Source organism: Ranitomeya variabilis, chromosome 2 (genome assembly GCF_051348905.1).
Source record: "Ranitomeya variabilis isolate aRanVar5 chromosome 2, aRanVar5.hap1, whole genome shotgun sequence".
Classification (NCBI taxonomy): Eukaryota; Metazoa; Chordata; class Amphibia; order Anura; family Dendrobatidae; genus Ranitomeya; species Ranitomeya variabilis.
The window spans coordinates 243962664-243989349 of NC_135233.1; the positions used below are offsets into that span (position 1 = coordinate 243962664).

The following is a 26686-nucleotide window of genomic DNA, read 5'->3' on the forward strand; positions in this document are numbered from 1 at the left end:
TTACAATGATACCAAACTCATATAAGTGTTTATTATATTTTAGTAGGTAAAAAATGTAGAACATTTTAAAAACAAAATTTAGAATTTTGCCACCATTTTCTGACACCCATAAATTTTTGTAACATTTTTTTGTGGGCACAATTTTTTTGCCTGGGGAACAGATGTTATTATTAGTACCATATAGGATTACATACAACATTTTGATAGTTTTTTATAGCATTTTTTTTGTAGGGAGGTTCAGTAGCCAAAACATTATTTATAGGGAAATGTGGTAACCAAAAACTTTGTTTGCAAATTTATGTTTGAACGTGGAGTGAGGTAATTTTGGCACAAAGAGGGCATAATTACCATAGAGAGGCACAAAGGAGGCACTTTCATCATGTAAGGAGACAGACTGAGTACAATTACCATATCTGGGCACAGGGGGCAGTATTACAGTGCGGAGGCACAAAGCAGGGAATATTGAGGTTTGATAATTAGATTGTGAAGGGCAGATAAGTGATATTGTTACTGTCTATGGCACTATGGATATGGGAAGCAGTTGAGGTCTGCACAGGGGGTGAGAAAAAGTTGGGAAGGTGCTGGAAAAGTGATGTGCTAAAGATGTAATTGTGTTGCATTCTGCATGGACGGTTCTTGGATGGAAAAAGTCGTCATGTCTGTCTGGATTTTAAAGACAATAAAAGGAAAAGTGAACAACTTCAATGATAGAAAGTAACACCGAGGAGTCACTGTATTTGCTTATACATTTTATATTTTCTGGGCCAGGGCTAACTTTTGTCAGGCAGTGTATGATGCCAAGTCCAAACAGTATGTAACATGAACACTGTCAGGATTCCTTTGTGCTTGCTGGTTCGTCATATGCAATTTGCATATATGCAATTATGCCACGATTAGCTTCTCTTTCTGCTGCTTCCAATGTTCAGATCAAGTGGAACTGAGACCTGACTGGTAGTGATGATTGAGTATACTCGTTGCCTGGGTTTTCCCCAGCACGCTCGAGTGGCCTCAGAGTATTTGTAACTGCTCAGAGATTTAGTTTTTGTTGACACAGCTGCATGATTTACAGCTACTAGCCAGCCTGAGTACATGTGGGGGTTGACTGGTTGCTAGGGAATCCCCACATGTAATCAAGCTATCTAGTAGCCACAAATCATGCAGCTGCGGCAAGGAAAATGAAATCTCTGAGCAGTTAAAATAGATCACCCGGGCGTGCTCGTGGGAAAACTCGAGCAACGAGTATACTCATTCATCAATACTGACTGGTTGTTATGGGCATCAGCACCAGTCTTCATTAATTGTCCCCAATTATGTAAGCTGTACTTGCCCTTTAAAGAGGATAATATATCTATAGTAGTTATCCTGTGGCTTGCAGGTAGTACATTACAGATCAGATTTGTATATGGTTGTTGTTTTTTATTTTGTTGTTAAATTTCCTGTTGCCACATCAGCTGTGGTAAAGAGCGTCTTTTCGCATATTGTAATGACCCTTATATGTGAGCGATGCTTCTGCCATCAGCCCCCAGCAAATAATCAGAGTTAACTGTGATTTCATGGAAGCCATAAAGTTAGCCACTGCCAGTGACAAAACCTCCTTTGTTAGTGAGGTCAAATTACTCGTATATTTGAAATTTCCTGCTCATCATCGGCGTAACTGGGCTCTCCTGGTCCTTTGAAATTGAAGGACTACCCTATGCATAGGCCACTAATATTAGATTATTGGGGGTAAAACACATCCAGTTCCATTTAAAGGGCCATTCCAAGGTACACTGCCTCTTCCGCTTTTGGTATATAACCAGAATGGCGGTCTACCAGCCGCTCCGGTGGCTACTTGATGAAGGAACGTCGACCAGTCCGGAAGTACGATTCAATTTGTTCCAGAGTCCGTCCCTTGGTTTCTGGGACATAGAAATAAGTGAAGATGATGCAGCACACGCAGATGATGGTGAAGAAGAAGAACGGAGTCTCCAGATTAAAGGCGTTCTGTGAAAAGATGAAAATTTCTAATTAGTTTATTACGGCATCAAGTGTAAGACTTTCTAATGAGACCCAAGGTCAGAAAAACATAACGACATCTACACTACACTGCCATCTCATTACCTATCCTAGAAGACAAGGACTTGGATATTGGAGCCGTTGGTTGAGTTAAGGCCATATACATTAGAGAAAAGTCAGCCAAATCTGTTAATTTTTGGGCATACAGGTCTCCCAATTCTCCCCTAGTGGCAGATGCCAAGCTAAAGAAGCTAAATTTTAATGCTTGATCCTTTTGGGACTTGGAGGAGGGTAAAGTCACTGTCTCTCTAAATTGAAAACACATGCATGCTCGGTTGAGTCAAGAAAGCATGTACCGTATATAGGGAGTCAACAGCTATTGAAGGTGTTTGGACAAATTTATGTTCGGATATCCCAGTTCTTTACATGATGAGTGTGTTGACCATTGACACAACCAGCGGAACCAAGATGTCCCTTCTGAAAATCAGGGCCCATAGGTCTCATAATGAACAAGCCACCTGCAACGTAAGAAGATATTGCCCAAATTTTCATAGATTAGACTTCAACCCAACCACCAACCAGACAGAACTGTGCTGTATAAGTAGGACCCATGGCATGGCTCACGTTCCTTCACTGGTACTCACCACAACAGGCAGGAAAGCTTCGGTGAGAACAAAGCCGGTGATCCAACTGACCATCACACAGAGGCCTGAAGCCGTTCCTCGGGCTTTCAGTGGTAGGATCTCAGACATGAGAAGCCAGGTGATTGGTCCCCAGCCAAAAGCATAACCTGAAAAGGAGATAGTGTTAGCACAATGAAACAGGTACTGAAAATTATGATTACTCAACTGCTCATAGAGCGTGCACTTAATGGGGTTGTGCAATTTCGAAAATGCATTTTTATAAACCCCATTACTTAATTCAGATTAAATAAAAAGGGGACCCCTCTGTTCAGAATTCTCATCTCTTGGCCAAAGAGGAGAGTGGTTACAAAGGAATGTCTCTTTCTCTGGAGAACCCTGCATCACACAGGTATCCACAAAATAAAAAATAGGCATCGTATAATACTTCCAATCCCCTCTAAAGGAACTGAATGGAAATTGAATAGTTTTGCTAAAGTTTACAGATGATAGGTAGAGGTTCCAGCAAGAAGATACGTCATCGAAGGTCTCTTTTTACAAGTAGGGACAGTTTAATGTGTTTTTGATCACCGAGCGGAGATAAAAAAAATTTGGCTCAAAAGAGTATAACAAGTTTATCCATAACTTCATAAGAAATGCATTAACACTTCTAGACTCTATAGAGGCGCACAGACATCTAATGGGCACCTGTTGGTGTCCAACAATGTTGGACCCCATACATGTCGGACCCCAGTGGTCATATTGAGGCAAGTTACTCTCCATGGATATGTGACACCCCAGGGTCCTGGATGTCCCAGTGGCATTGCTTTCCTCACGGAGAGAGTGATGTCATGCTTGGAAGCGATGAAAGATCTCTTTTATCAGGTAATCATATACACACAACATGTTCATACTCCAGGCCAGAAGGGGGAGCTCTGAACCCGAATTAAGGGAAACTTTCCTATATTCTGGTCTGGAGGGAAAGGAAGTCAGTCAGTCAGCGGACAGAGAAGAGAGCAGTCGGACAGTGAGTGTCAGAAAGACTGAAGGGGCCGTGTTGCCAGAGTTGCTGCAGCTCCTGGAGAAAGAGAACTAAGAAGGAAAGGACAGTTTGTAGAAAGTGTGCAGGAGAGCAAAGCAAAGGAGAGAGACACCAGGGGAGAATAGCAGCGTTTGGACTACCTCCCTGCCGAGCGCAGATTTCGGTAGCCATAAGACCAAGGTTGTGGCGGACTCTAGGACGCTCAGCAGAAATAGGCAGAACAGCTGAATTATAAATCACCTGTCCGCCTTAATACCCAGGAGGCACAGTGGCACATAGAGCCCGGGTCGTGATAGAGATCATGTAAAAAGGCTCGAGCCACCTGTCATACGGGTTTGTGTCCTAACCTATATGAGGGACAGTGGAGAACTGTGAGGACCTTGTCAGAAGCCATAGGCAGTAAGGGACTACAATACCACCGCGCTTTGAGGAAGGCTTTCATCTCCACCTGGTAAAGGGGATTCTGGATTTGCTTCCAAGCCGGACGGATTCTGCCTGTACCTATGATCTGGTGCCCTGGACTGCGGTTGCCTGAAGCTACAGTAAACCAGGTAAAGAGACTGCAAACCTGTGTCCTCGTTCTTTACTGCACCACGCATCATCTTCATCTACACACCGGGAGCCCTGGGGACCCACTTCACCTGTGGGAAGTTATACCATCTAGCTGCCATAACATCACCCCAGACGACCCCTTTAAGCAGCGTCGGGCCCCACTGACCGAATACCACAGGTGGCGTCACGAACACAAACTTTATTAAACCCTTAATAGACCTTCCCCTTTATTTGGGCACCCAGGGCCACAAACCGGGTCGCAGCCACCGTGACATCCCCTTTAACCCCTTCCCGACCCATGACGCCACATAGGCGTCATGAAAACCCGTGCCAATCCGACCCATGACGCCTATGTGGCGTCATGGAATGATCGCGTCCCTGCAGATCGGGTGAAGGGGTTAACTCCTATTTTACCCGATCTGCAGGGAGAGGGGGAGTGGTGCTTCAGCCCAGGGGGGGTGGCTTCACCCCCCCGTGGCTACGATCGCTCTGATTGGCTGTTGAAAGTGAAACTGCCAATCAGAGCGATTTGTAATATTTCACCTAAAAAACAGGTGAAATATTACAATCCAGCCATGGCCGATGCTGCAATATCATCGGCCATGGCTGGAAAACCTGAAGTGACCACCCCCCACCCCACCGATCGCCCCCCCACCGCTCCGTTATGGGGTCCGGTCCCCTCCGTCCTGTGCTCCGCTGCCCCGTGCTCCTGCCCGCTCCCCCGTCCTGCTGTCCGCTCCCCCTGTCCTCCGATCACCCCCCCTGTGCTCAGATCCACCCCCCCACCACCCCTTCATACTTACCGATCCTCCCGGTGTCCGGCCGTCTCCTCGCTGGGCGCCGCCATCTTCCAAAATGGCGGGCGCATGCTCAGTACGCCCGCCGGCCGGCAGATTCCTTACAGGTACATTTTGATCGCTGTGGTAGGTTCTACCACAGCGATCAAAATAAAAAAAATAATAAATAAACCCCCCCCTTTATCACCCCCATAGATAGGGACAATAATAAAATAAAGAAAATATTTTTTTTTTTTTTCCCACTGTGGTTAGGGTTAGAACTAGGGTTAGGGTTACGGGTAGGGTTAGGGTTATGGCATGTGCGGATTTGGCAGCGGATCCGCAGCGGATCCGCGGCGGATCGGCCGCGGATCCGCAGCGGATCGGCCGCGGATCCGCAGCGGATCGGTCGCGGATCCGCAGCGGATCGGCCGCGGATCCGCAGCGGATCGGCCGCGGATCCGCAGCGGATCGGCCGCGGATCCGCAGCGGATTGGCCGCTGCGAATTCGTAGCAGTTTTCCATCAGGTTTACAGTACCGTGTACACCTATGGAAAACCAAATCCGCTGTGCCCATGGTGCGGAAAATTCCGTGCAGAAACGCTGCGTTGTATTTTCCACAGCATGTCAATTCTTTGTGCGGATTCCGCAGCGTTTTACACCTGTTCCTCAATAGGAATCCGCAGGTGAAATCCGCACAAAAAAACACTGGAAATCTGCTGTAAATCCGCAGGTAAAACGCAGTGCCTTTTACTTGCAGATTTTTCAAAAGTCGTGCGGAAAAATCTCACACGAATCCGCTACGTGGGCACATACCCTTAGGGTTAGGGTTGGAATTAGGGCTAGGGTTGGAATTAGGGTTACGGGTGTGTTGGGGTTAGGGTTGTGGTTAGGGGTGTGTTGGGGTTAGGGTTGGGATTAGGGTTATGGCTACAGTTGGGATTAGGATTAGGGGTGTGTTGGGGTTAGTGTTGAAGTTAGAAATGAGGGGTTTCCACTGTTAGGGCACATCAGGGGTCTCCAAACGCAACATGGCGCCACCATTGATTCCAGCCAATCTTGCATTCAAAAAGTCAAATGGTGCTCCCTCCCTTCCAAGCCCCGACGTGTGCCCAAACAGTGGTTTACCCCCACATTTGGGGTACCAGCGTACTCAGGACAAACTGGGCAACAACTGTTGGGGTCCAATTTCTCCTGTTACCCTTGCAAAAATAAAAAATTACTTGCTAAGACATAATTTTTGAGGAAAGAAGAATTATTTTTTATTTTCACGGCTCTGCGTTGTAAACTTCTGTGAAGCACTTGGAGGTTGAACGTGCTCATCACACATCTAGATAAGTTCCTTGGGGGGTCTAGTTTCCAAAATGGGGTCACTTGTGGGGTGTTTCTACTGTTTAGGCACATCAGGGGCTCTGCAAATGCAACGTGACGCCCGCAGACCATTCCATCAAAGTCTGCATTTCAAATGTCACTACTTCCCTTCCGAGCCCTGACGTGCGCCCAAACAGTGGTTTACCCCCACATATGGGGTATCACTGTACTCACAACAAACTGGGCAACAAACATTGGGGCCCAATTTCTCCTGTTACCCTTGTGAAAATAAAAAATTGCTTGCTAAAACATCTTTTTTGAGGAAAGAAAAATGATTTTTTATTTTCACGGCTCTGCGTTGTAAACTTCTGTGAAGCACTTGGGGGTTGAATGTGCTCATCACACATCTAGATAAGTTCCTTGGGGGGTCTAGTTTCCAAAATGGGGTCACTTGTGGGGTGTTTCTACTGTTTAGGCACATCAGGGGCTCTGCAAATGCAACGTGACGCCCGCAGACCATTCCATCAAAGTCTGCATTTCAAATGTCACTACTTCCCTTCCGAGCCCTGACGTGCGCCCAAACAGTGGTTTACCCCCACATATGGGGTATCACTGTACTCACAACAAACTGGGCAACAAACATTGGGGCCCAATTTCTCCTGTTACCCTTGTGAAAATAAAAAATTGCTTGCTAAAACATCTTTTTTGAGGAAAGAAAAATGATTTTTTATTTTCACGGCTCTGCGTTGTAAACTTCTGTGAAGCACTTGGGGGTTGAATGTGCTCATCACACATCTAGATAAGTTCCTTGGGGGGTCTAGTTTCCAAAATGGGGTCACTTGTGGGGTGTTTCTACTGTTTAGGCACATCAGGGGCTCTGCAAATGCAACGTGACGCCAGCAGACCATTCCATCAAAGTCTGCATTCCAAAACGTCACTACTTCCCTTCCGAGCCCCGGCATGTGCCCAAACAGTGGTTTACCCCCACATATGGGGTATCAGCGTACTCAGGAGAAACTGGACAACAACTTTTGGGGTCCAATTTCTCCTGTTACCCTTGCAAAAATAAAAAATTCTGGGCTAAAAAAATATTTTTGAGGAAAGGAAACACATTTATTATTTTCACGGCTCTGCGTTATAAACTTCTGTGAAGCACTTGGGGGTTCAAAGTGCTCACCACACATCTAGATAAGTTCCTTGGGGGGTCTAGTTTCCAAAATGGAGTCACTTGTGGGGAGTTCCTACTGTTTAGGCACATCAGGGGCTCTGCAAATGCAACGTGACGCCCGCAGAGCATTCCATCAAAGTCTGCATTCCAAAACGTCACTACTTCCCTTCCGAGCCCCGGCATGTGCCCAAACAGTGGTTTACCCCCACATATGGGGTATCACCGTACTCAGGAGAAACTGGACAACAACTTTTGGGGTCCAATTTCTCCTGTTACCCTTGCAAAAATAAAAAATTCTGGGCTAAAAAAATATTTTTGAGGAAAGGAAACATTTATTATTTTCACGGCTCTGCGTTATAAACTTCTGCGAAGCACTTGGGGGTTCAAAGTGCTCACCACACATCTAGATTAGTTCCTTGGGAGGTCTAGTTTCCAAAATGGGGTCACTTGTTAGGGAGCTCCAATGTTTAGGCACACAGGGGCTCTCCAAACGTGACATGGTGTCCGCTAATGATTGGAGCTAATTTTCCATTCAAAAAGCCAAATGGCGTGCCTTCCCTTCCGAGCCCTGCCGTGTGCCCAAACAGTGGTTTACCCCCACATATGGGTTATCATCGTACTCAGGACAAACTGGACAACAACATTTGGGGTCCAATTTCTCCTATTACCCTTGGAAAATTAAAAAATCCTGGGCTAAAACTCATTTTTGAGGAAAGAAAAATTATTTTTTTATTTTTACGGCTCTGCGTTATAAACTTCTGTGAAGCACCTGGGGGTTATAAGTGCTCACTATGCATCTAGATAAGTTCCTTGGGGGGTCTAGTTTCCAAAATGGGGTCACGTGTAGGGGAGCTCCAATGTTTAGGCACACAGGGGCTCTCCAAACGCGACATGGTGTTCGCTAACGATTGGAGCTAATTTTCCATTCAAAAAGTCAAATGGCACGCCTCCCCTTCCGAGCCTTGCCGTGCACCCAAACAGTGGTTTACCCCCACATATGAGGTATCAACATACTCAGCAGAAATTGCCCAACAAATTTTAGGATCCATTTTATCCTGTTGCCCATGTGAAAATGAAAAAATTGAGGCTAAAAGAAATTTTGTGTGAAAAAAAAGTACTTTTTAATTTTTACGGATCAATTTGTGAAGCACCTGAGAGTTTAAAGTGCTCACTATGCTTCTAGATAAGTTCCTTGGGGGGTCTACTTTCCAAAATGGGGTCACTTGTGGGAGCGCTCCAATGTTTAGGCACACGGGGGCTCTCCAAACGTGACATGGTCTCTGCTAGCGATGGAGATCATTTTTCATTCAAAAAGTCAAATGGCGCTCCTTCCCTTCCGAGCCTTACCATGTGCCCAAACAGTGGTTTACCCCCACATGTGAGGTATCAGTGTACTCAGGAGAAATTGTCCAACAAATTTTAGGATCCATTTTATCCTGTTGCCCATGTGAAAATGAAAAAATTGAGGCTAAAATAATTTTTTTGTGAAAAAAAAGTACTGTTTAATTTTTACGGATCAATTTGTGAAGCACCTGGGGGTTTAAAGTGCTCACTATTAGTGTTGAGCATTCCGATACTGCAAGTATCGGGTATCGGCCGATACTTGCTGTATCGGAATTTCCGATACCGAGATCCGATACTTTTGTGGTATCGGGTATCGGGTATCGCAACAACATTAATGTATTAATGTGTAAAAAAGAGAATTAAAATAAAAAATATCGCTATACTCACCTGTCCGACGCAGCCGGGACCTCAGCGAGGGAACCGGCAGCGTTGTTTGTTTAAATTTCGCGCTTTTACTTGGTTACGTGAAGTCCCGGCTTGTGATTGGTCAGGGCGGCCATGTTGCCGGGACGCGGACCAATCACAGCAAGCCGTGACGAAATTACGTCACGGCTTGCTGTGATTGGTCCGCGTCCCGGCAACATGGCCGCCATTAACCAATCACAAGCCGTGACGTCACGGGAGGCTGGACATGCGCGTATTTTGAAAAGCGCGCGTGTCCAGCCTCCAGTGACGTCCCGGCAACATGGCCGCCATTAACCAATCACAAGCCGTGACGTCACGGGAGGCTGGACATGCGCGTATTTTGAAAAGCGCGCGTGTCCAGCCTCCAGTGACGTCCCGGCAACATGGCCGCCATTAACCAATCACAAGCCGTGACGTCACGGGAGGCTGGACATGCGCGTATTTTGAAAAGCGCGCGTGTCCAGCCTCCAGTGACGTCCCGGCAACATGGCCGCCATTAACCAATCACAAGCCGGGACGTCACGGGAGGCTGGACACGCGCGTATTTTGAAAAGCGCGCGTGTCCAGCCTCCCGTGACGTCACGGCTTGTGATTGGTTAATGGCGGCCATGTTGCCGGGACGCGGACCAATCACAGCAAGCCGTGACGTAATTTCGTCACGGCTTGCTGTGATTGGTCCGCGTCCCAGCAACATGGTGCCGTGACCAATCATAAGCCGGGACGTCACTGGAGGCTGGACACGCGCGCTTTTCAAAATACGCGCATGTCCAGCCTCCCGTGACGTCACGGCTTGTGATTGGTTAATGGCGGCCATGTTGCCGGGACGCGGACCAATCACAGCAAGCCGTGACGTAATTTCGTCACGGCTTGCTGTGATTGGTCCGCGTCCCGGCAACATGGCCGCCCTGACCAATCACAAGCCGGGACCTCACGTAACCAAGTAAAAGCGCGAATTTTAAACAAACAACGCTGCCGGTTCCCTCGCTGAGGTCCCGGCTGCGTCGGACAGGTGAGTATAGCGATATTTTTTATTTTAATTCTTTCTTTTACACATTAATATGGTTCCCAGGGCCTGAAGGAGAGTTTCCTCTCCTTCAGACCCTGGGAACCATCAGGAATACCGTCCGATACCTGAGTCCCATTGACTTGTATTGGTATCGGGTATCGGTATCGGATTGGATCCGATACTTTGCCGGTATCGGCCGATACTTTCCGATACCGATACTTTCAAGTATCGGACGGTATCGCTCAACACTACTCACTATGCTTCTAGATAAGTTCCTTGGGGGGTCTAGTTTCCAAAATGGGGTCACTTGTGGGGGAGCTCCAATGTTTAGGCACACGGGGGCTCTCCAAACGCGACATGGTGTCCGCTAAAGATTGGAGCCAATTTTTCATTCAAAAAGTCAAATGGCGCTCCTTTCCTTCCAAGCCCTGCCGTATGCCCAAACAGTGGTTTACCCCCACATATGAGGTATCAGCGTACTCAGGACAAATTGGACAACATCGTTCGTGGTCCAGTTTTTCCTTTTACCCTTGGGAAAATAAAAAAAATGTTGCTAAAAGATCATTTTTGTGACTAAAAAGTTAAATGTTCATTTTTTCCTTCCATGTTGCTTCTGCTGCTGTGAAACACCTGAAGGGTTAATAAACTTCTTGAATGTGGTTTTGAGCACCTTGAGGGGTGCAGTTTTTAGAATGGTGTCACTTTGGGGTATTTTCAGCCATATAGAACCCTCAAACTGACTTCAAATGTGAGGTGGTCCCTAAAAAAAATGGTTTTGTAAATTTTGTTGTAAAAATGAGAAATCACTGGTCAAATTTTAACCCTTATAACTTCCTAGCAAAAAAAAAATTTGTTTCCAAAATTGTGCTGATGTAAAGTAGACATGTGGGAAATGTTATTTATTAACTATTTTGTATCACATAACTCTCTGGTTTAACAGAATAAAAATTCAAAATGTGAAAATTGCGAAATTTTCAAAATTTTCGCCAAATTTCCGTTTTTTTCACAAATAAACTCAGAAATTATCGACCTAAATTTACCACTAACATGAAGCCCAATATGTCACGAAAAAACAATCTCAGAATCGCTAGGATCCGTTGAAGCGTTCCTGAGTTATTACCTCATAAAGGGACACTGGTCAGAATTGCAAAAAACGGCAAGGTCATTAAGGCCAAAATAGGCTGGGTCATGAAGGGGTTAAGTACTGGACCCGGTACTGAGTACCCCACGGCCCTGGCGGGCGACTCAGATAGGTATATAGAGCCATGAACAGAAAAGATGGGCCGCACCTGCTTATGGATGGTATCACATGGTGTTGAGAATACGTTCCATCAGGTCACTTACCTAATATATACAACATGATACATACAAGGGGGATGATTTCCAAATAGTTAACATGAGCATCATGAATGTGCGGGTCATTAGCAGTTACAGTCAGGTTGGTGGAATTGTTCTTCATGTCTACCGTGAAATGAATGTACAAGCCCATGGAGAGCGAGGACACCAACATCAGAGAACCTGCCATACAAGGTAGAAGAGACAGGTGAGGAGGGCACCATGTGTGGAGTCCATGGAGAAGCATTGATTAGATTCACATGCTTACCAGATATAAAAAGGAGGAGTTTCCTGCCAGCTTTATCCATTGCTAGAGCTGCCACGAGCACAGAAACCAATCTCACAAGTCCAACCAGGGCAGCATCATATCCGCCTCTCTAGAAGAAGACGCCACAGGTCAAGGATCACCTACAGGCACCCTCCAACATATAACATTTCCCAACATTTGCAGGAGTAGGAATTGTCCTCACACATCATCAGCGCAACCATCCCTGTCCCCACACACTGCATTGTGTTTTTAATCATTGTAGATACAATATCTCAGTCCTTATTGTGGTAGGTGCTATGTTATCATTAGTCTGAGAGATATCCCTGATATCTGAGACTCACTGAGATACCAACAATTGCCCTCAGGATCAAAGGACTATAAAGTAGTAGAAAGATGGAATTTTAATTTTTCTATCATTAGATACAGATTGGGAATATTGTGGTAAATTTCTGCGCTGCTAAATCACTAGAATTCCAGAATTATTAGTACATGTGACTTTATTATTCTTCGTGTTTCAGAGTTCAAGACTCCATCAGGAAACACCACAGGAACATCATGGAATTCTAGTGATTTAGCAGCGCAGAAATTTACCACAATTTTCCCAATCTGTATCTAATGGCTGGTCCTTCCTGGACTCGTGGATCTGCTGCAGCAAATCCTTTCAATGCTTCAACTCAGCTACATCTGGTGAGTGCAATCTTATGGATTAACCTTTTAACCTTCTCAGATAAGACACTATTTGCGCTCTTTCCTTCAACAGTTTTCATAGAATTTTTCTATCATGATATTTTAACTTCACGTATCTCAATGTACTCGTTCACACTGAGAATGCAGTATTTACCATGATTGTGATGCTGGACTCCGTCTACTTCTTTTGGACTATAAAATAGTAACAACTATTAATTTACTATGACTGGGTTGGATAATCAGAATTGGGCAGCTGCTTCGGGCCTCCTTTTTCCATGGGTTCCCAGTATTCTGCACCAATGCCAGTTTTAGCAGTCTGCAGAGTGGTCATTTAAACTATACACAGTAGATGAAAGTCGGCCAAAACCACCATTTTTAATGGGACTGCCTGACCATCTGATGTGTATGGGTGCTTCCGACTTTCCCCAACAAATGTCTCCTCTCTTCACGTAGAAAACACAAGACAAGTGCTCACGTCAATGGGAAAGTCGGAAGAGATATCCCTCTGCCGAACAAATGTTCAGACAACAGCTGAAAACAGAAAAATATAATGCCAGCTCACCGTTGAAGGTTATAGAAGTCCAGCCTGCATGGAATCGCGAGCCAACCACTCATGTGTAGCAATTGCAAAAAAAGAAAAAATGTTCCAGCTTCTGGTAAAATTATCAGAGCAATCAGACAGAGTCCGGCCGGCTTGTAGGCAAGTTGGGAGTCCCCTTTTCCAGGTGGAGATTAAGAGCCTTCCCTCTAGCGCGGTGTTGTTGTAGTCCCTTACTGCCTATGGCTTCGGATAAGGTCCTCACAGTTCTTATCTCTGTCTCCCATATAGGATAGGACAATACCCGTATGACAGGTAACTCAAGCCTTTTTAGAGGGACTCTATCACGCCCCGGACTCTATGCGTTACTGTGTCTTCAGGTGTGTATGGCGGACAGGTAACTTACAATTCAGCTGTCCTGCCGGTCTCTGATGTAAGTCCTAGAGTCCCTTACAACCTCGGTGTTCCGGCTACCGGTTATCTGCGCTTTGCCAGTGAGACAGTCTGCTCCCTGCTGTCCTCCCCCTGGTGTCCTCGCCTATGCTTCTCTCTCCTACACGCTAACTGCAATATATTCGGCTTTCGGTGTTGTCTCTGTCCAGGAGCTACAGCACTTTCTTGTGGCTGGACGGCTCCTCTGTTTCCTTCCCCTCTGTCTCTCTGACACGAACTAACTGGACTTTCCCTCCAAGACCACAATATATAGGGGAGTCACCTAGGAATAGGATCAAAAGCTCCCCCTTGTGGCCTGGAGTGTGAACATGTTGCATGCTTGTGTTTACCTGGTGAAAGTTATCCTTCCTTGCCTCCAAGCGTAACATCACTCTCCCCGTGAGGAAAGCAATGTTACTGTGACGACCAGGACCCTGGGGCGCCACAAATGCGTCGTTTGCTTCTGTTCCTGTCCACCATATTTTTAAATTGTTTTTTGATGGAATAAAGATTGCGCTGAAAATTTTACCAGAAGCTCGAACATTTTTTCCTTTTTTTTGCAGTGGTCAGACAACAGCCACCTGATGTGTATGGCCACCTTTCCTGGCGTGCTTTTGTGAATGAGAGTATTATTACTGCGCTAAATGACAAAATTGTGCCGCATCATTGTCAGTCTCAGTAACTTTGCAAAGCTCTATATGGCTGTAATCTGGACACTGAATGGCTGTATTATTTGAGCACTGAATATAAGTATTGGGTTGGTAATGTATGACAGTTTTATGAGCGCCATCAGGTAGAATTATTGTTTGAGTACCGTATAGAGGTATTAATTAGGCATTGTATGGTAGTATTTTACATACGGCTGGAAAAGTCACTTACAACAGCAGCAGCTGTAAGAACTTAGGGTAATGGATATGCACTGGAGACGTTGGTAAGTGGAAAACTCAAAAGCACCACAGTCCTCACCAGAATGACTTTGGTCTTGTTAAAGATGGGCTCCAGGTAGGTCAGTATTGGATTAATTCCAGATAATTGCTGCAAACACCTCATGAATACGGAGATGAGGATGGGCTTGTAGTAGTATGGATCGGAGAGTTCACTCCAGGTGAGAGTACTGCTCTGAAAAGATAGAAACATACATTTCCACAATAATTTCAATCATCTCAATCACTGCTCCCAGCATCCATCCATCCATAACTTCCATTGGAGCCTTACCGCTTTCAGGACGCTCTCTTTAATCCTCTGGAACTCCCCTCTGTATGCCGTGTTGGGGCCACGGAGCCAGGCCAGAGCCTGAAGGGCCTGCTCATCCTTACCTTTAGATATTAGGAAACGGGGGGAGTCAGGCATGAAGCAGAGAAGGAAGAGCATGAGGAATACAGGCACCTCACCAACTATTGCCAGCCAGCGCCATGGCAGGATGAGCCCTTGGAGAATGAGATGGAGAAAACATAATGAAATGATCCCATGAATAAGACTGATTTCTATCCTCTTGAAGTAAAACATAAAGGTCACAGCTTGTCCCCAGTTCAAAAGTGGACAGTTTTACTTTTATTTTATTCCTGCTGTTCCCCTGAGTATTCAGGTTGTTGTGTTTTTTGTTTGTTTTTTTTTATATCCGCTTACGGTTCCAGAGATATGGTCCTTTTCCCTTTTCATTTAGTGCTAATTTTTATTGTCTTTGCGAAGGATAATTATGCATAGCAGTCTAAAGACACGCCCCAGAGGATGAATCATAAAATGTGAAATAAAAATTCTAAAAAATTAATATTCAGTGAAGCAGGGGGAATGAAAAAAAACAACAAAAAATTGGCCACTTTTGAAAAAAAGTGTTTTAAAACATTATATGTACTCTGAGATGGTACTAATAAGAAGTACACCTCACCACGCAAAAAGGCAAAAAAGCAAAAAGAACAAGCCCTCACTTAGCTCGAGCGAAAAAAAATAAAAATTACGTAGCTCAGTAAATGGCGACACAAAGCACATTTATATTTTTACTTTATTTTGCAAAATACTAATTATTTTATCAGTTAAATAAAATAAAAAACTGTACAAGTTCGGTATCGCTGTAATCACACTGACCTGGAGAATGATGTTAGGCTATGTTCACAGGTTGCGTTTTTATGTCTATTTTTCTGCAGACAAAAGCTACTCTGTGGGGTTTTTTAGTACGTTTTGGTCATGGTACATTTGTCTCCTGTGCATACTGATAATGTTTAGTGCATAAAAAAAAATCTGATTCAACTTCTTCAAAAACGCAGCAAAACCTGATACCTGTGTTTTTGCAGCTTTTTTTGCACCACCCATTGGCAATGGGTGAATAAATGCTGAAAGAAGTGACTTGCTACATTTTAGTCAGGAAAAAAAAAAGGTGTGTGCATGAGATTTGTGAAATCTCATAGACTTTGCTGGTGATCTGAAAAGCTGCTGAAAATTTACATGAAAAAAAAAATGCATGAAAAACGCTACAACAGCGCTAAGTGTGAACATAGCCTTACCAGGTCATTTTTACCGCAAAATGACAGCCATAAAAAATGCACCTTATCATTTGTAATTTTTTCCCTCATCTTTTAATACATTATGTAGTAAAATAAACAGTGTAATTCAAAACTGGAACCCGTCCAGCCAAAAAAGAAAAATGAGCCCTCTTTCTGCTATTGGGATGGAAAAATAAAAACGTGATTGTTCTTAGGAAAAAGGGAAGTAAAAAATTGAAAGTTCAAAAATGAAAATTGGCTGTTGCAGGAAGGGGTGAAAACTAGAGTTGGTGCAAATTAATTTGCATGACTCGGTTTATCGGCTAAGTCAGTAATCTCTGGCAATCAGACGGAAGCCATTTTGATTAGCCAGCCTGGAGCAACTTCATCTTTGCAGTGCGAGGCCAGCTAATCAGAAGAAGGGCTGCGAATGTCGTCAGTTAAACGGCGGTTCTCATTACAATCATGGCTGATGGACAGGTCATGTGAATCGATTTCCACCAACTTTAAGACATTTTGGTTTTCATTCAGTAATGGGAAGCAGAGATCTTAAACATGGTGGAGAATTGTAACACAAAGTATAATAGAGAGTTGCATGCTAACATGTTATGACTGTGGTTATAGTAATAACTACCGTATATAGCTGTGTACATGACTGTCCGTAGGCAATGACATGTTGTTAATAAAGATAGGTGTAAAAAAAAATTACCTCACAAAGTGACAGAGAGAGCACAGGGCAGGGACGCTCCTGCACACTGACTGACAGACATGGTGTGATTAAATACTGACAGAAATACTGTTCTGAGCTAGCATGGGTAGCCATAAACATGGCCGGACTGTGTCCTCAATAATCTGCTGCTCATGATAACCAAAGGAACACTCATTCCAGAAGAAGCAAAGATGGCTGCCAGCACTAATCCTGTCAGATTGCGCTTTCTCATTTCCACCACTTCTTCCAAGAGCGAGAACTTTTTTTACTCATATGAGGGCTTGTTTTTTTTGCTGGATGACTTGTAGTTTTAAATGACACCATTCATTTTACCATATAATGTACTGAAAAACAAAGGTAAATTTCCAAGTGCGGTGGGAAAAAAAAAAATCACAATTCCATTGTTTTTCAGGGTTTCGTTTTTACGGCTTAAATTGTTAATAAAAAATTACTTGGAAACATGATTTTTCAGCTCAGTACGATTACGGCGACACAAAACTTGTAGAGCTTTTTAATTTATTATTATTTTAGTGTACAAAGAAAATTCTGAACTTCATAAAAAAAGAAATTTGATTTGTGTCTCCATTTTCTGAGACCCGTAATTTTTGTATTATTATTTTTTTTATTTAATAGTGCCGTGTGACACCTTTTTTCGTGTCGAACTAATGTTTCAGTTGATAGTATATGAAGCTTCTTTTGATCGCTTTTTCCAACTTGTTATTTTAAGGAAGTGCACAACCAAAAGGAGCATACTTGGTTCTGTCATATCTCTTAAAATCTGATCTATAAAAATAAAATTATTTAACACATATGCCATAAAGCAACAATAATCTAAATTACAAAATTGCTGGGCGTTTTTTTTTTTTTGTCTCCAAACCTCCTTTCAAAAGCATCTAATAAAGAGCTATTAAAATGTCCCTTGGACCCCAAAAATATAAAATTTTTTCATCTCCTTTTTTCTTTTTACATAGCCACGTGATGGATTGTTTTTTACGGGACGAGTTGTACTTTTGAATGACGCGATCCATTTTATCATGTGATGTACTGGAAAGTGGGAAAAAAATTCCAACTGTGGCTTAATAGCAAAAAATAGCAATATTACGCAATTATTTCATTTTTAAGTTATAGCGTTCATTTTAAGGTAAAAATGACCTGACAATATAATTGATTCTCCAGGTCAGTACGATAACAGAGATACCAAACATGCATAGTTTTTGTTTTATTTAAGTGGTGAAAAATATTTAGAAAGTTGTAAAAAGAAAGCCGCCTTTGACTTCATTTTCCAAGAGCCGTAATGTTTTCAATTTTTAGACTATGGGGCTGGGTGAATGCTTTTTTTTTTGCGCTCCGAGCTGATGTTTTTATTCATATCATTTTGGAGTAGATATGATGTTTGATCACCTCTCATTACATTTTTTTTGTTGTTGCAGCAGATGAAAAACTGCAATTCTGGAATTTTTATTTTTTTTCTCGTGACGCCTTCTATTAATAAGATTAATTTATTTTATATTTTGATAGATCGGACTTTTAAGAACGCATCAATACGATATATGTGTATTTTTTAATTTCTTAATTTTTAATGGAAGAAAAGGGGTGATTTCAACTTTAATTTTTTTCTTTCATTTTTCATATTTTTTAAAACATTTTTTTACTTCTCAATGTATTTGTTAGTCACCTTTGGGCACATAAGTCTGCGTTCGTCTGCTCGCTCAACTATATATAGAAATACCACAGTATTGCTGTATATAGCAAAAATCACAGTCTTCTATGAACATCAGCCACTGGCTGGCTTTCACTGGAAAACTTTCATGACAATAACGGGTCTTCAGCAGACCCCTGGCCATCATGGCAACTCATCAGTCCCTGCAATCATGCATAGAGCGGTGCAACTCCCTGCGAGTGTGCTGTAAATGCCACTGTCATAGATTTACAGCCGTGGATAGAGCTCTGATACAGTCACATGATGGCTGATTATCACAGCCATCATCTGCCAGCAAAGATGAAGGCTTGATTTATAAGCCTGCTTCAAAGTCAGGGAGATGGCATATGATGTAATTTGTACATCATATATCGTTGAGGGGTTAAAAACTGTACTTCAGCAGCTACACTTACCCAAAGCATAAAGTACCAAAGCTCCACAAACAGCCATCAGCTGAGGACAGGCCCCCAATGCCCCCCGTACACCAGCGTGGGAAATCTCAGATATATAAACCTAGAACACACAAAACATCACATATGTTAGCATGGTGAGTCGTGAGTCACCTGATTCATTAACAGAATTCCAGAACTGCAGTCGACACTGACACACAATCGTGAAATCAATAAATAGTAGCTGGCGAGTCATTTCAGTGGGATTGGCAAATACTTACTTGGAAATCCATAGAAATCCTGTTGTTCTTGTTCTAAAATTGGACTTCTGCATAGTAATGAACTCTGTTATGCTGATCAGTTACCACCATAAATGACCCTTCTGTCCCCAAATATGAGGAGAGCAGCTTACACATACCATAGATTACGGTCCTCACACTGTAGAACGTACATCAAAAGGGCTAATAAGTGGAAATCTTGGAATGCATAGCCCATGCTTACGAAAATTTCCACGGTATGTGATGGGATGTCCATATTACGGTATGTGTGAAGAACAGAGAGACGATTGTGGGATATGGGAACCATAAAATGTATGTGTCGATAAGATGCATTCATTTTAGTAGGTGTCCATATATTTATCATATACAGTTGAAACAAGAAGTTAACGTACACTATATAAAATCAGTTGGATGCATCAGCTACACCAGTTTGTCAAGAGGAGTGGGCCCAAATTCCGGCCAACTATTGTGAGAAGCTTGTGGAAGGATATCCCAAATGTATGTAAACTTTTGACTTTGCAGTAAGTCATAAAAATGCCTTAAAACATTCTCTCTCTGATTATTCTGGCATTTGGCAAATATTAATAATTATTGTAATCCTAATTTACCTAAAACAGGAAAGGTTTATTCTGATTTCATGTCAGATATTAAGAAAAACATGGCGATGTGTATTTTTATATGGTGTATGTAAACTTCTTGTTTCAACTGCAAGTGTCATTGTAAATGTGGTAATTTCCATGTGGCGACTTTAGAAATGTTATTTTCCGTCTATCCCTTTATCTTTCTTCCAACAAAACACATGGCAGAAACATTTCCTTCCCTTCTTAGTCCATATTATATCATTACATGTTGAAAAAAGTCTGTTTCTATAGAACATGTTATATTATTACATGTTTATCTAAGTCTGTTTCAGTACAACTCTTTGGACCATAAAATATAATTAATGTCACATCCATATTACATCATAAATCTGTTTCAGTAGTACTTCTTGGTCTATATTATTTACATGTGGATCTAAGTCCGCTTCAGTAGAACTCCTTGGTCCTCATTATATCATTACATGTTGCTCTACATCCGTTTCATTAGAGGTCCTCGGACCATGTTATTACATGTTTCTCTAAGTCCATTTTAGTAGAACTCTTTGGCCCACATTATATTATTACATGTTAATCTACATCTGTTTCACTAGAGGTACCAGGTCCATGTTATTACATGTTGATCTAAGCCCGTTTCATAACAACTCCTTGGTCCAAATTATATCATTAAATGTTGAGCTAACTTTTTCCCGTAGAAATCCAGGTGTAAGCATTATTGTTGTAATTTTTCCACTTTTGAGGCAACCAGGCGTTTTTTTAGATTTGTAGTTTGCATGTCATATCAGTAATCAATCAGACTAGTGGCTATGGGCATGCTATCTGACAAAAATTTAGTAAACAGTCTGACTCACATTAGTTAGCATAGGAGTCAATGCAAGCAACCAGTTAAGGCTGAGTCACACATAACGATATCGTTAACGATATCGTTGCAACGTCACGCTTTTGGTGACGTAGCAACGATCCCGCTAACGATCTCGTTATGTGTGACAGCGACCAACGATCAGGCCCTTGCTGGGAGATCGTTGGTCGTTGGGGAATGATCAGGACCATTTTTTGGTCGCTGATCACCCGCTGTCATGATGTGTTCACTTGTAACCAGGGTAAATATCGGGTTACTAAGCGCAGGGCCGCGCTTAGTAACCCGATATTTACCCTGGTTACCATTGTAAAAGTTAAAAAAAAAAACAGTACATACTCACATTCTGATGTCTGTCACGTCCCCCGGAGTCCACAGGGTTAAAACTGCTTTCGGCAGGAGCGCTGCTAATGCACGCGCTGCTGCCGAGAGCTTCCCTGCACTGACTGTGTCAGCACCGGCTGTAAAGCAGAGCACAGCGGTGACGTCACCGCTGTTACTGCCGGCGCTGACACAGGGCAGCTCTCGGCAGCAGCGCGTGCATTAGCAGTGCTCTTGCCGAAAGCAGTTTTAACCCTGTGGACGCCGGCGGGGGACGTGACATGCATCAGAATGTGAGTATGTAGTGGTTTTTTTTTTTAAATTTTACAATGGTAACCAGGGTAAATATCGGGTTACTAAGCGCGGCCCTGCACTTAGTAACCCGATATTTACCCTGGTTACCCGGGTGCTGCAGGGGGACTTCGGCATCGTTGAAGACAGTTTCAACGATGCCGAAGTCGTTCCCCTGATCGTTGGTCGCTGGAGAAAGCGGTCTGTGTGACAGCTCCCCAGCGACCACACAACGACTTACCAACGATCACGGCCAGGTCGTATCGCTGGTCGTGATCGTTGGTAAGTCGTTTAGTGTGACTCCAGCTTAAGTCACATACCCCTGTGCATTGTCTCGGTTGATTTCAGGTGGGAAAACCTCCATAACTCGGCAAACATTGCCACATGACACAATTTTGCATGTGAAATTGGAGACACTGGGAGATATTGATATTAGATCTGTAATATGGAATTGGGCATGGCTCCTGCTGAGAAGGGAATCAACTGTTTTTTGTATTTTTTGGTGCATTATAAATCGATTATTCTGCATTAATAATCTGATTTTTCTGTATTATTAATCACATGTCTCTGCATTATTAATCAGATTTTACTATACACAAGTGACAAGTCTTACCGGTATAGATGATGATGTCAGTCCTCCGGCCAGACCTGTTAGAATCCTGCCCAAAAGTAACATTGAGACGTGTTGTGCACTGCCCATGAGCAGGAAGCCCACCGCTGCTGGAAAAGCCGAGAACATGATACTCAGTTTACGTCCCAGTCGGTCATTTAGGAACATCGAGCTTATCCCCCCGACACAGCATCCCAGAGCAAAGATGGACTGTCCAGGGAAAAAAAAAAAAAAGAAATTATAAGCATTATTCAGGATTAGAAAAGCATGGCTGCTTTCTTCTAATAAAAGCACCACAGCTGCTCTCAGGTTGTGTGTGGTATTGCAGCTTAGTCATATTCACTTCAATGTAGCCAAGCTGTAATACCACACAGAACTCATTGATTGATACAAAGAGAGAAAAGATCTGTACCCCGAACCATGACTTTTCTGCATCTGTAATGTGCAAAACTGGATCAACATCTTCTTCCAGAACTGGCAGCACAGGTGAGGGGTAAACCAGGCCGTAACCAAAGGAGAAGTTACCAAGAACGGCGGAAAAGGCGGCCAAGAACATCTTCTTGTTGTCTAGTGTTCTGTATGGAAGGAGGTAAGAAGAGTTTCAAAATAGGGACCCCCAACTTAGTGATTGTCATTAAATCATGACCTAGTGGACGAGAGGACTCAGAGGTTGTCCCCCAGCTGAAATTTTCAGCCATTGGAGAGAAAAAGGGGGTAAGACTCTGAGGACTGGGTCCTTCATACTCAGTTTATCCACATATGTGGAAGTTAGGTATGGAAAATAATCTCCAAATTGTTGACAAGGGCACCTCTTTTTTGTGGGCATACAATGTGGATCAATGGCTTATGGCACCGTAGCTGTTGCTGTTGCAAAACTGACTAGAAGAAAGTAAAAAAAAGTATATTACTGAATTACTATACACAGTGCCAAGGGCCCACAAGTTACCAACTCCAGGGCCCAACTTTTCAGCTACATACAAATGTGACATTATCCTTCATCTCAAATTATATAATAATGATCTGGGTAGATTATTAAATGACTAAGATGCCGTCACTGTCTGCACATAGAGATTGAAGTATATAGTCACAAGTACTGCTCATATAAGAATGTGGTGGCCCAATCCTGCATGGGGGCCCACCGGAGGATTCAGAGATGCGGCCGAGGTAAGGAGGCTTAGCTCGACCATCACTGAACAAGACATAGAAGTGCAAGGTTTGCAGTGCTCAGAGACACGTTCGAGGTGATGATCCTGAACCAAACCACCACTGAGCAAGACACAGAAGGTGGAACGTCAAGACTGGGCCAATAAATATCTGATGACAGATTGATCAAAGGTTTTATGGACTAATGAGAGGAGAATGACACTTGACAGACTAGATGGATGACTCGTGGCTGGAGCAGTAACGGACACAGACTTCCACATGCACTCAGACACCAGCAAGGTGGAAGTGGGGAACAGCTATGGGCTGGGATTATTAAAGATGAGTTAATTGGACCTTTTGGGGTTAAAGATGGGCTCAAAATCAACTCCCAAACCTACTGCCAATTTTACTTTCTTCTCACAGTGCTGGAGGAAAAAGTCTTCATCTTTCAAGAAAACTGGGATTTTTATGCAGGGCATGCTCCATCACAGCAATGAAATCTCCACTGCTTGTGTGCCAGTAAAGACCTTAAAGCATAACCAATGTTTTAATTTTCATTTCATAAATCAATTGTACACGTGAAAATAAGCAACTCTGTCATATAACTTATCAGATAAATTTTCTTCTCTCTCTGCCAAAATTGATTGGTCATTATCAAAAATATCAATTGAGAGGTAAAATCTGTATTCAGTGAAGACTTTCCCATTACTGTGGTAGATGGCAGCTGCTACTGATAATATTATATGTAGATGGGAGGAGGGAGGAGGTAGAGACAGAACTGACCCCTCTTCCCATCTACATATAATATTATCAGTAGCAGCTGCCATATCCTATCTCAGTAATGGGAAAGTCAGATTTTACCTCAGAATTGAGAATTTTGATAATGACTGATTAATTTTGGCAGAGAGAGAAGCAGATCTCTTTGATAAGATATATGACAGAGTTGCTTATTTTCATGTGTACTATTGAATTATGAAATAAAAATTAAAACGACGGTTACGCTTTAAAGATGAAAGAATAAAGACATGGCTCCTTCCTCACCCCACCTAAACTTTACTGAGCACTTATGGGCCATTCTTAAACAGGAGATTTATGGTGAAGCAAAACAGACACGAAAAGTTGATAATCTGTAGAAAGATGGACTGGGCCGGTGGTGCCTCTCTTTTGCCAGTCCCGGAACCATCGGAACTGTCACCATTGTTGCAGGGGAAAAAGCATTTAGACCTGGAAGGACATTTGCACTTGACTGAAGGGGGCAGGACAGAGATAAAAGGTGCTGCGCACGGGAAAAAGGGTGACTCGACGGGAAGAGTACGCAGCAGGAGACAGATAACTCTCGCTCCGTGAGACGACGCCTCAGCACTGGCCCTCACTGCCGTTCGCTACCTCGCTCCTCTGCTGACCGTGAGAGAATTGACTGTGTTCCCTCACCCATCTGTAATACTGGATTGACCACGCGTGCCATTCCTCAGGCACACTTCTGGACAGGACCGGAGCTGGCTGGCTTACATCCCGTCTCTGCCACTGAACTCTACAACACTCCAGCGTAACCAGAGACTGAGACACGACCCTTACGTTGCTCCGTCCTTGTAGGACCTCGCTTACGTTGCTCCGTCCTTGTAGGACCTCGCTCAAGAGAACCCAGGCACACTGCTTCCTTCAGGAGACAGTGCCTCGGTTTCCTTCAGGATCAAGCCAAAGACTTCACATACTTTCTTAGGCGCCACCATGGGAGTACAAGCCTTCACCATCCTGAAAACTTCAGACTGATAATTTTCCTGTTATTTAGCCAACTGTTTCTTACCCCTGCTTATACTTTTTGCTTTCACCCCTTTATCATCAATGCTCTCCCTGCATGGAGTATCCCCTGTAATAAACCCCTTAACTCTTGTTCTGCCTCCTGCTCATCACTGCATCCTGCGTCCCTGCGATTTCTACAGATTAAAGGGGTTTTACCACATACAAAGTACATTTAAAGTAATAGATCTTGTAATGATGATTTCCACCATTGGATGTGTTTAACCCCTTTCTGTTAGCTAACGGAATAGTACGTCAGCTGGCAGAAACCCCGCTTTGAGGTGGGCTCCGGCGATGAGCCTACCTCAAAGCCGCGACATGACAGCTGTTTTGTACAGCTGACATGTGCGCGCAATGAGCGCGAATCCAATTGTGGAATTATTATTATTCCAAGATTTATTGATTAAAATTAAGTTCCTTCATGGGAATATCCCTTCAAGAAACTGACAGACTCCATAGATGGACAGCTTATGACTGTTAATGAAAAGAAGGGCGGCTATATTGTTCACTAATACTTTTTATGGAAATATAAGACATTTATATTTGTACATATTGAGTTGTTTGGTTATTATTCTCATTTTCACAGATGAAAATAAACAATTGAGGTTGAAATGTAACATTTTTCTTATAATTGCATAATAATTCTGCACACAGAGATATTTTCCTAAGAAAGACAAAACTGCACTTTTACTTTCTTAAATATTAAGTTTTTGGGTTTATTTACCTTTTGGATTGACCAACAGTTCTGTAATTGTTCAATAATAAAATTATTAATTAAAAATACAAATTGCATTATGATTGTGCACGCAGAGTACAGGTATTCTATTACTCAAGTGACTTCCATTCAGCAAGCGCTCATTTCTAGTGACATTTTGAAGTGTTGTAACATCTCCAAAAATGAGAAGTGACAATTACTGTATCCTGTCTGGAGCCTACAATGAAGAAATGAGAATTCACTCTGGAAAAACATAGATAGATAGATAATAGAGAGATAATGGATAGATAGAAAGATAGATAGATAGATAGATAGATAGATAGATAGATAGATAGATAGATAGATAGATAGATAGACAGATAGATGATAGAGAGATAATAGATTAATAGATAGATAATAGATAAATGATAGATAATCGATAGATAGATAGATAGATAGATAGATAGATAGATAGATAGATAATAGGGATAGATTGAGAGACAGATAGATAGATAATAAATAGATAGACACATAGATAGATAGAAAGAGTGAATAGATAGATGATAGACAGATAGATAGATAGATAGATAGATAGATAATAGGGATAGATTGAGAGACAGATAGATAGATAATAAATAGATAGACAGATAGACACATAGATAGATAGAAAGAGTGAATAGATAGATGATAGACAGATAGACACAGATAGATAGATAGATAGATAGATAGATAGATAGATAGATAGATAGATGTACAGTAGATAAATATAAATAGACAGAAAGACATGGAAAGATAGTTAAGGATAGATAAGAAATATAAATAATACAAAGATGAACATATAAATATGATGGATAGAAGGCAGAAAACATACTAGACAGATAATAGAATGATATGACAATGTGACATATTGTTACACAGTTAATAGACATGTAAGATGGATAAATGATACATATGAAATACATAGATGAAAAATAGATAGATGAATAGGATACATAAGTAGATAGATAAAAAGGTAAGTGGATAAATAGGATGTATAGATTGATCACTTACTTTATATATTTCTTTTCAGCTTCCCTCAGGGCTTTTCCCACAGACTGATAATTTGATTTTTCGGGGTCGCTCAGGAGAGGTTTGTTGTCCATGGTGGACATGTTGTGAGGTCCAGGAGGATGCTTTTGAGGAGTCCCGTCCAGTTACTTCATGCTGCTGTAGTCCTTGCTGTGCTGAGTGGAGGACTGTGCATCAGAGGTGGATTCCCATCACTGGGGAGGGTCAGTGTCATCGCCTACTCATTGTGTAATAAAGGAAATTTGCACTTGTTACATTTAGTGGATGTCATGCAGCTGG

At 42.7% G+C, this 26686-nt stretch overlaps 1 protein-coding gene across 1 annotated transcript; it reads right to left on the bottom strand.

Annotated features, from left to right (window-relative positions):
• SLC2A6 (solute carrier family 2 member 6) lies at positions 1–26686 on the bottom strand. The gene is made up of 10 exons (XM_077284342.1): positions 26390–26686; positions 22118–22280; positions 21709–21915; positions 18778–18877; positions 14695–14906; positions 14446–14598; positions 11823–11931; positions 11564–11737; positions 2640–2785; positions 1–1983 (listed from the first exon to the last, which is right to left on the bottom strand). The coding sequence occupies exons 1-10, from the start codon at positions 26488–26490 to the stop codon at positions 1828–1830; spliced, it is 1521 nt and encodes a 506-aa protein (XP_077140457.1). The 5' UTR covers positions 26491–26686; the 3' UTR covers positions 1–1827.

Excerpts from the sequence above, each read along its gene's own strand:
- SLC2A6 (XM_077284342.1), bottom strand. The coding sequence starts at position 26,490 with ATGTCCACCATGGACAACAAACCTCTCCTGAGCGACCCCGAAAAATCA. Across the intron at positions 22,281-26,389 it reads GCTGAAAAGAAATATATAAA|AACACTAGACAACAAGAAGA; the intron begins GTAAGTGATCAA and ends CCTTCCATACAG. Across the intron at positions 14,599-14,694 it reads AAGAGAGCGTCCTGAAAGCG|AGCAGTACTCTCACCTGGAG; the intron begins GTAAGGCTCCAA and ends CTATCTTTTCAG.